Source organism: Chanos chanos, chromosome 5, assembly GCF_902362185.1.
Source record: "Chanos chanos chromosome 5, fChaCha1.1, whole genome shotgun sequence".
Lineage (NCBI taxonomy): Eukaryota > Metazoa > Chordata > Actinopteri > Gonorynchiformes > Chanidae > Chanos > Chanos chanos.
Window position 1 is genome coordinate 36,935,951 of NC_044499.1, and position 10,774 is coordinate 36,946,724.

A 10,774-nucleotide genomic window follows, 5' to 3' on the forward strand; every position below is an offset into this window, starting at 1 on the left:
ACCAACAATCACACTCATTGGGGTAGATCTCCCTTGCTCTCTGTGTGTAATTTTCTTTCAATGTAACTTTCCTGTTCTCACATTTTTTCTTTCCATGCATCTTTTTCTTTGTAGTTTATACTCGGCCCTAGCAAAGTATGTTTCACATTTATTTTATTACCCGTAGGCATGTCCCTTACTGTATATATCAATCTCTCTATTTCATTCTGTCTGTGTAGTTTTCTTTCAGTTTTATTGATATCTCTATAATCCCTTTAATCTGTAATCCTAATCTGGAGATAGACTTTCCTCTTAGTCCTCTTCTTCCTTTTGTATTCTCTTTCTCTAGATTCCTACCCCCATTCTCCTCCTTCTCAGACATTTTTTATCTATGCTTTCATGTTTCTGTTTGTAAAAAACACCATATCACTGCTTTATTTCTTTATTCCCGTCCACCTCAGTACAGTCAGACAGTGTTTGTTCTCTAGTGTACTAATGCTATAGTACTTCCATGGCTGCTCTCCCTCAATTCTCTATCTCCCCCAGAATTTCTTTTTTAAAATTAATTTGCTTCATCCTTTTTTTTTTTAACCCTGTATGAAGATTTTTTAAAATCTTATTTTCTGAGTGGGAAACACTAAAAAAACACTTTTTACTTATTTATCAGGCCATTACTTGCAAATTTATGAGTACAACTTTTACTTGTGTGTTTATTATTGTATGTGTTTATTACATTGTTATTTTCAATATGTGTTGTTTGGTTATGAAAATGGTCTTGTTTGTTTCTTATTACATATTTTTCAGTGGGATATTTTGTCTTTTTAAAAATTTTTGTTTGTTTCTTTGCTTCTTGTTTTTCTCATGAGACATTTAACTTAACAATAATAATGATGAAATATGCTACAGGATCAGACACGACCACATGAACACAAACACATGTCACAGGAAGGGGAACAGGCATAAGCAAGCACACACAGCTGCTCTCATCCATCAGTACTCTAAGAACCCCCCCCCCCCAGCAAAAAAAAAAAACAAAAAACAAAAAAAACAACCCAACAACTGCACAACAGTAACCATGGAAACACTTTATTTTGACTTGTTCCATACTTTTGTTAACCGTCAGATCCCATCATTAGATAGCAAACAGTTAGCATGACGCATATCAGTCCTCTTTTTCACCCAAAGGGCTATGCATGGTAGCCTGATTGCTGGTTTCCAGTTTTTTTGTTTTTTTTCTTCACCTCTCTGTCTTTTACATTTGATTTTAGAAGATTTGCAGGTGTTGTATGTATTTTAAATGTCCACTAAGCAATATAGATGTGTGTGTGTAAGTGTAAATGTAAATATTATAGATTTAACAAGGTAGCTCTCTCTCCTGAGGAGTGTGAGAATAGCAAAAGTAGAACAGGGATTAGGTTGGGAATGAGGGTTTTGTGTGTGTGTGTGTGTGTGTGTGTGTGTGTGTGTGTGTGTGTGTGTGTGTGTGTGTGTGTTTTAAAGACAAGCTAAACTTTATGGATTTTAAGACATTGCCAATGCTAATTAAAAAAAACAGAAATGTCTTTAGATGACTGAATGAAAGTAGTTTTTTGCCCCTGCCACAGCCATGTTTTTATTACTATTACCATTTAAGTTTCACTTTTATTTTGTTGTGTAGAGAACGATTGCTTGCACAGAATCCTTAGGGCTCCATTTGGCTTTACTGGGACTTGTTAGAAGTAGCTTAATATCATGGTGTTATCTAATGCTACACCTGTCACTCATTAGCACAACTTGTAGGAAGTGACTTAGTTTGGATTAGCAAGGTATGGGTGCAGTATTCATTCCGGCACACGGCAGAGTATTCCTTTATCTATTTATTTATTTACAATACAGAACTACTTTGAAGTTTTGTCTGTGTCAAGTCTCCATTTTGAAGGCACAGTGCCAATTGGCATAATGCTAACTAACCTACAGCTAGTCAGTATTGTGTCTTTGGTGAAGCACTCATGAGAAATGGACTTGCTATCACAATGCCAATTTCCTCAGTATTATTTAGCACAATCACATTAGGCCATCGTCCCACTTGTGCAGCTGAAACATTTGAAGGCCTGTGTGTGTTACCCATGGGTGCATTCTGTCATAGTATTGTATTTCTTTGGTTTGTGTTCCACTTTCCTCTGTTGCTCCTCAACTTTTGGGAATTTTGTGCTTTTTTTTGTTTTTTTTTTTTCCTGCTGCTGTAATATTCCATTCAAAAGTGTGAGTATGTGTGTTGACTCTAGAGCAGGAATTTTGATGCAAACAACAGTGTCAGCAATGCCATTGCCTTTTCATGTAAAACTATGCTCTGAATCTCTCCTACAGACTGAATTTTATTATTCATATTCTGAGCTATGGTCAAGGGAAAGTAAATGTTTACATCGTGATGGGCATACCAATTGAATTAGCAAACTAGCTAAGGTCAGGTGCTGCCTGTAGACTAGCATTCCAGTCCGTCATTGGATTGAGATCCGCTCTTTGTCTTGTGTATCAGTATTTGCTTGCGTCTCTAGCTGCATAGTCGTACAGTGGCCAAGTAGCTGATTTCAAGACATGGAGTGGATTTGTGTCCAACTGGACTTTCTACAAGACAAATTTCTGATTTAACACAGACACAAACTTAGAATAATAAACTGGTTTTGAGAAACATGTTTAGTCCGTCAAAATGACAGAGCCAATACAAATACAATACAAAAGAAAACATAGAAAACAAAAACAAAAACAAACAAAAAACAAACAAACAAACAAAAACAAAAAAAAAAGTGTTAAATTGGAGCAACACACTGGGTCAGTTGAAAAAAGCTGGCACCCTGAGTCTTATGGATCATAGAGGTAGAATGTGTGGAACATATTATTATTGAAAATATTATTGCTGACTAACCTACATATGATGCCTGTTTTGATGGTGATGATCATGACGATCATGAAGATTCTACACATTCTGATTCTATGCAAGAAGACTTGTTGCTCTGTCCCATAATGGTGTCATCACTGAGGGAGACTGTGGTCAGAGCCTGCCGTGGGGTATCAGACTTTGGTACAGCTGTGTTTAAGAAGCATGTGCCTTTACCATCTCTGACACAGCAAACAGCCCTGAAACAACAGACACTGCACAGCCATAGATGCACTACCATGCAGACGCACACTCTCCCCCCCCCCCCCCTTTCCCTCTCTCCTTCTCTCTGTCTCTCTCTCTCTCTCACACACATATACACACACACACACACACTCTCTCTCTCTCTCTCTCTCTCTCTCTCTCTCTCTCTCACACACACACACACAAATTAGCCAAGCCATGCATTGTCCTTATAGAAAGTTTTCACCTATACTGATACCCTTCTCTTTGTACAGATTTTTCTCTCTGTTTACACACACATACACACATACATACACACACACACACACACACACACACACACACACACACACACACACACTTTCACACATTCACTGATGGCACCAATGATCCTTTGTGATCCATGTGTCTAGAAGAGTAAATTTTAGCCTATAATTTTTCACACAATGTCACTGCCCTGTTGTCTCACATAGTGCTGAATTTAGCTACACTGCTGAATCCAAGGCAAAATCAATGACACCAGCCATAATCATTTAAACCTGGCCATCAGTAGATCTCTTTTTCATCTTAATTATAAACTGTCCCTCCTTGTAAGAATGTGGTTTATTCTGTTTTCATTTTTCTCAATTTCTTTAGTGTAAGTATACACTGATCATGACAAACTAGATGTAATTACTGAATAAATTGAATATACCATTATATATTGCCTGACATTTAAATTGTGAAACCTATATTCAAGACAAAAGAATATCATTGTAAATGAAAATGGAAAGAACAAAATAAAACATTTTGTGTTTAAAATGTTTCCATATGTTACTGAGTATCATTTTGTTATTGAACAAGCAGGCAAGAGAGGAATTAGAAGTAGAAAAAGAAAACAGGATAATGAAGTGTCTAAACAAAGGCAACAGAAAAGTTAAGGGAAACCAGATGGTTCACTGTATGAGGCCTGAAACCACATGTGTGTAGTATTTCAGTCTTGAAAAGGTGTGATGTAAACAGCATGTAAATAACACTATAGATGAAGATGGCTCTTTAAACCTTGACAGAATAGATATCTTTTCAAACTGCGGCAATGTGCACATTTGGACTTGCAGACTAAGACCATTGTCTCGTGTGATTTGTAGCATCTTTGACAACAAATTATTAAACAGCTTCAGGTGTAACTTCAGCTACACAGTATCAGTTAATCAGTGGTCGCTGTCCAGCTGTAAGGTGCTGAAAACACACACACACACACACACACACACACACACACACACACACACACACAGAGTTTTCAGTGAGCATTTGGAGGTAGTTAAACCTGTTGATGTCCAGAGAGATAGAAAGAGAGATGATAAATGGATGATATAACCACATTTCACTGCAGAGATCTCTTTATATAACAGGAGGGCCTCTTTTTTTTTTTTTTTTACAAAAAGTGACCATAAATAAATAAATAAATAAATAAATAACACAAGCAAGTTAAGAAAAGCTATGATGTGTTATGAATGATATTTTTCTTTCCTGGTTTTGGGTTGCCTGAGCGAAGTAACAGGGATCAGTGTTACGCAATCTGTGTCGTCCAGCGGTGCTGCACAGTCACATTCATGTCCTTATATAAGCAGAAAGACATCATGTTACAGCTGTTTCAGACAAAGACAGAATGAGAAGCAGAGGTAGACTAGGAGAGAGGGTGAGAGAGATGTAGAGGTTAAAGTGAAGAGACAAAGGATAAACATGGAAATATAGAGCACAATTTCTTATTAGGGAGATGTGTAAAGAGTATAGCAGGTGTTCACATTGTGTGTGTGTGTGTATGTGTGTGTGTGTGTGTGTGTGTGTGTGTGTGTTTGTGTGTGTGTGTGTGTGTGTTTGTGTTTTGATCACTGTAGTGCAGTTACACAGTTCTATCTTTCTTGGCAGCCTGTATCCCTCTTTTTCTTTAGGGTTGCCACATTACCCTTTCATCTATTTATAGTTTCATTTATAATTTACCACGTTTATAAATTGAAATGTAAAATAATACTGTTGAAAATAAATATTGCACAATAATGCATAATAAACGCAGTTAATATAAGTCATAAGTAAAATAGCCAGTTGTCAAAATTTATGATTCTTTACATTTTAGTGTCATTACTGAACGATGGTGAATATGTGACGTATTCTGGTTATGTCATAGTTTTAAACGTGATGCACTGTTATCTGCCCTGTGCACATGCATGCAGTGCAAAATGGCGACACCTGGTGGTTAAATGCAAGCAGATGTTTGACAGGATTAGAAGGTTACATAATAATATACTACGTCATCTCACTCAACACCCAGAGTGGAGACGATGGTGGTCGTCTCCACGAATAAATATTAGCAATAAATATTCAGCATTCACTCTTTATAAAAATACATATTTTGGGAGAAGATAAAAGTGAATAAAAATGAAATAATAGCACTTTGGTAAATAATCATGGCATGATAAAATATGTAAAGAATGGAAGATCAGACAAACCCCAAGCACTAAGAAGAACTGAATAATTTGAAGAAACAATAAAATATGCTGTAGAAATGTCGACTTTCAGTTCTGAGGAAATGAGATGATTCTCGTCGTATTTACATTATCACGTGGGTTAACTCCTAGTTCAGCACGTGTATTTCGAAAATGTCAGTGAAATGGTCGTCCAGCCCAGTCTTTTCCCGCCTCTCTTCCTCTCTTCTCCATCGGCCCTGTCATATGCACCCTCACAACAAACTTTTTATTTATTTTTTTTCCTGTTCAGTGGAGACATCCACATTTAAAATAAAGTCCTGTCAATAGCAGACACAAGTAAATGGGCAAGCAGGCTGTATCACTACTTTAATAATACATATTTTTTTTGTTGTGATGAAAGGTAATGGACGAAATGCTTTCTCAGTCAGCGTAAGAACTGTCTAATAAATAACACAACAAGGTGAAACGACTGTGTAAAGGCGATAACATGAAATGCGAATGCAACTTCTCGTCAAACACAGTTTGAAATGAAATTGGAGTGTATAAAGGTTCATGGCTTGTTTTCCTCTTTATGGAAGTTCCAACATGCCCTTTTCCTGCAATGCAATTTGGGTCCTGTGGTGCACTTCCTTGATGGTTTTGATAACCCTCCCCATAACTGGTGCTGCCTCCTCTTGACTTTCAACACACACCAGATGTAAGAACACGCTCCGTTCTGGCATGGCTGTGAAGACCAGCTCTGCTGCACGCTGGATCAGCCATGGATGGTACGGAGCCAGGGCCTGGTAGTACGCCTCTCGACACAGCTCCCCAGGGGTGCGGAGACGGCCCGTCTCATCTGGCCCCTCCCCCAGCTTCTCCAACAACAGCTGCAACCAAAGAAGGGAGCGGTGGAGGCGGAGCAAAGTCCGAGAGCCCGAATCTGTCCTCCTGTCGAAATTGACCAACCCCCTCTGTAACTCTGCATCAAGCATCAAACGCACTGAGTGATAGGCATGCAGTTCAGGACTGATAGAGCTTCCTGTGATTTGGAAATGAAGAGGAGGTTCTCTGCCTTTCAAAATTTCTGTATCAGAGGGAGGACTTGCGCCACGTCTTGAATTTGCCAGTTTCTCGGCCTCTTGCTGGGCAAGCTGACGAATGACTGTGAGTTTCTCCTGTACCTTATGTGTGAAAAAGCTCACCAAAGGACCAAGAGACTCCATGTACCTGGAGAAGATACAAGAGATGTTTGAGAGTGTGTATGTGTGTTTGTGTGTGCACAAGCATGTGTATGCGTGGTTGGCAGGGGATGGTTTTTCTTTGTAAGATAGTATTCACATGAAAGCATGGGATTCTCATAGAATAATTATGAGTTTGATCAACAGTGGATGTGAGTTGGACAAATCCACACATCCATGAATACATCTGGTAAAATGCTAAATAAAGAAAAGACCCATTGTGAAAACTTATTACTTTAATGAGCTAAAAGTGCCTTCAGTAATAGTCTTACTGTGTGCTTACTTAATTAGCTCATCCCAACTGGACAGGTAAGGTTGCAAGAGCACATCAGAAGGAGAAGCCAGGGCAGAGTTTAGGTGAGCTAGGAGACGGGACACTTGAAAATTCTGACCAGGACATTCTTCTATGAGGATGTCCTTGTCATCACTGTCAATAACAGTGTCACTGTTACCATGGGCAACATCATCAGGCTTACCCACAAGCTCATGGCCAGCATCAGCATTCAAAGCAGCCTGTGGTAGCATGGAGACAGCGAGAGAAAGAGAGAGATGGAGAGAGACAGAGAATGTGGTCCAAAGCACATTCTCTTCTTCTTTGCTGTGATGTTCACTTGCGGTCAGCAAACCAACATTTGAAAGCATTGCCTTTTCAGTAAATAATAAGACAATTATATTTTTTTAAAAGGTTACTGTGCTGAGAGAGAGAGAGAGAGAGAGAGAGAGAGAGAGATTATTAGGTAGGGAGCACTGTTTATATTAAAAAGAGTGCAATGCTGAGTGTGTGTGTGTGTGTGTGTTTGTTTGCACCTCATGGTTTTGGGAGTAAACACTCAGACAAGGACGCCATGGCATCGCACAGCTCTGTGGTGACCCTTGAGCTACATCAATCCCAAAACACACATTTAAAGACACACAGACACACCCCCAAACACACACACACACACACACACACACACACACAGAGAAAATCAATAGACAAATCATGCACAGGCCCAAATAGCACCATATAAGGACACATCAGATCATTTGTTCAATATTCACAATATACTCCAAGGGTGGACATAATAACTACACTCAAACACACATTTTAACTCACATGATAAAATGACATAAGCTTCACAAAACACCTCAAATTATAGGCCTGCTCTCAAATACTGTTCATTATCATATTGATAGTAAAATATTATCAGAGCCATAGCTGGCTGAAATATAATGGATACTCACGAAGCCACATGGAATTGAGAAACAGCAGCAGAGCCAACATGGCTGCCGACATAAGGTAGTAGCGTAGCAAGGGCCGCATTCTGACACAGCACTTGACTCACACTCACTAACACGTCTGCATTTACCCCCTCTCTGTCAGTGTCTGTGTCTTTCTCTCTCTCTATCTCTGTCCCTTAAGTCCTTTCCCCCTTCCAAGCCCTTTCTCTCTGCCTCTTAATAATATCTTACTGTATCCTTTTTTCTTTGTTCCCCTCTTTATTTTTCCTTCAGTCTCTTTGTCTGATTCTCTTTCTGTCGATCTTACAAGCACTCCCTCTCTCTCTCTGATTGAGAGCATGTCCTGTTGGCTCTTGATGACCTTTGAACTTCTAGGACTGATCTGTTTATCAGGGCATCTGCACAATTATTTTGAACACACACTCACACATACACTCACACACACACACGCGCACACACTCACGCACACACTCACGCACACACTCACGCACACACTCACACACACACTCACACACACACACACACAAATAAGAATATACGTGGACATGAAAATGGTGAGTCAGTTTGGTTTTTATGGAGTCTGAATGTTTATTGGAATTTTAGCTTAGTTATACAGCAGGTGGCAGTATATTCAGTCCATACTAATGTACTACATATACAATCTTGCATAAATTCATAATTATGTATAATATATAATGTTAATGTATTAATGGTCACACAGGGCACAGGACAGAGAGAGAGAAAGAAAGAGAGAGTGAGAGTGAGAGAAAATGAAAAGGCGCAGTGCCAACATACAATAAAACAATTGCATCATTGTGTAGAGCAACAGAAATGAACCATGAGATCAGAGTCCTTAGACATAGGGAGTGACTGAGAAAAGACTTGACATAACCATGGCATTTTACAGAACTGAACCCTTGAGATCAGAGTCCTTGGACATAGGCAGCGACTGAGAAAAGGTTTGGCATAACCTTGGCATTTTACAGACACAACAACACAGTAGCTCTATTTATTTCTTAGTGCCATTGGGCATACAGGGGCTCTTCTCTCTTGTGCCGTTGACATCGAAACAAGGAGTGGAACTCTGGGGTTGCCTGACAGCATCATGGTTCTGTATCAGACACAAGGACAAACACCAGTAACAATACTACCATTCTCTGTACGAATCTGAAATGACCTATGTGTCTATGTATTTGTATGCTTGAGCAAGCATATGTGTGCGTCCATACAGACTATTCCATGTGTTTGACGTTCTATGTTTGTCTGAAATGTGTATGTGTATTAGGAGTGTCACCGTGGGTATGATGGCACTCACTGTTCGTCCTCGTCCCCGGAAGATAGTGGTTAGGCCTGTGTGAGCAGGGACATGTTTCAGGGTGTGTGGCTGTTTTAGTTCCCTCAACAGCTCAGGACTGCTCAGACTCAACATCTCTGGGAGAGTGATAGACAGACAGAGAGAGAGTGAGAGAGAGAGAGTGCATAATTTGCTATATCACAACATCTCATTAGTATCTCAGTGACAGGACACCAGAGAGACACCAGGATTAGACGGGATTAGAATATACACATGGGAACGTTTCCTGACATTCTGTGGACTCCAAACTAGGGACGTGACAGGGGGCAACACTCTCTCTGACTCATAACATTTAAAGACAGTCATTTATACACATCAAACATGTGTGGTGCCAGGAAAAAAAACACATAATGGTCTGGTCTATACCCAGTTATTTTTATCTAGAGATGTGTATTGTTCAGAATGGAGAAAAACCCTGTATGTGTACTGACAAACACCAGTAAAAAGTCAGAGGGCACAACATACTGAATGGTCTCTAGCATTTGCTCGTCTCCAGTTGAAAGTTCAGAGAATGGTTGTTGGACAAGTTACAAATGACTTTGCCAACAGCATATTTTTATGACCTGGGAAACTATCAACTGACACTCCCAAGAGCTCACACTGTTATGTAACAGCAAGCAAAATTTGCATAGTATTTTTCAACTGTTGGATAATAAGGTAGTAGTTTGTGTTTTTGGCGATACATGTATGGCCAACTTAAAGCTTTCTAAACTGTAGTTTGTCCTCTGTCATAACATCTTGCTTAAATCACACAAACGGCATCTTGATACCATTAGCTTAGTTTCTACACCCCCGAACTGTTGTTTTTACCTCTTTTGGGGGGTCCAAGTCTTAATTGGGGGGGTCAGAGCCCCCCAAATCCCCCGTAATTCGAACCCTGGCCTTAGGCCTGGACGACAATACGATAGCGATTTGTACCATGATAGAAACTTCATCAATAGCAATAAAAAAAACTGTTTTATAGAATGTTCGACATTTTCACTTAAGTGCATTAAATGCAAACTGCCGGGAAATGCATTAAATACGCACATACGATTATGGGTTCAGACTTCACGATTTCAGCCGGATTTTGACATGATTTTGTCGTTGCAGACACACGTCCACCGTTGGGCCTGAATATGAACATCGGGAACAATGAACGGGTGTCTTTACCCCATGTAGTGTGAAATAATCTAAGAACTGTGATGACTGGTCGTGGTCACACTTGTAGTGTTGCTAGTCTCCCGGCCAAGACACGCCAAGAATCTATGGCACAATGATTGCCTAATCTGACATAGTGGCCATAGTGAAAGACAAAAATATCATGTAGTCTGATCCCAGCATTAGAGGGGAAATATCAGAAGAGCAGCCAGCCACCTATGTTAAAATGAGGAACATGGAGCATTTTGTGAAGTTGAACTTTAGTATAGGTTTCACAAATAACGAAATATTTCATTTT

The 10,774-nt window shown here is 39.5% G+C and overlaps 1 protein-coding gene across 1 annotated transcript; it reads right to left on the reverse strand.

Annotated features, from left to right (window-relative positions):
• Positions 1–5,640: 5,640 nt before the first annotated feature.
• On the reverse strand, positions 5,641–8,292 carry gltpd2a (glycolipid transfer protein domain containing 2a). The gene is made up of 4 exons (XM_030776002.1): positions 7,986–8,292; positions 7,569–7,639; positions 7,045–7,274; positions 5,641–6,750 (listed from the first exon to the last, which is right to left on the reverse strand). Exons 1-4 carry the CDS (start codon positions 8,062–8,064, stop codon positions 6,111–6,113), a joined length of 1,020 nt encoding a protein of 339 aa, XP_030631862.1. The 5' UTR covers positions 8,065–8,292; the 3' UTR covers positions 5,641–6,110.
• Positions 8,293–10,774: the final 2,482 nt, after the last annotated feature.

What these genes read in the sequence shown, in the direction of transcription:
- gltpd2a (XM_030776002.1), bottom strand. Translation starts at nt 8,064, where the DNA reads ATGCGGCCCTTGCTACGCTACTACCTTATGTCGGCAGCCATGTTGGCT. An exon ending in TTTACTCCCAAAACCATGAG is followed by an intron (nt 7,275 to 7,568) that starts GTGCAAACAAAC and finishes ATGCTACCACAG; the next exon opens with GCTGCTTTGAATGCTGATGC. An exon ending in AGTTGGGATGAGCTAATTAA is followed by an intron (nt 6,751 to 7,044) that starts GTAAGCACACAG and finishes TATCTTCTCCAG; the next exon opens with GTACATGGAGTCTCTTGGTC.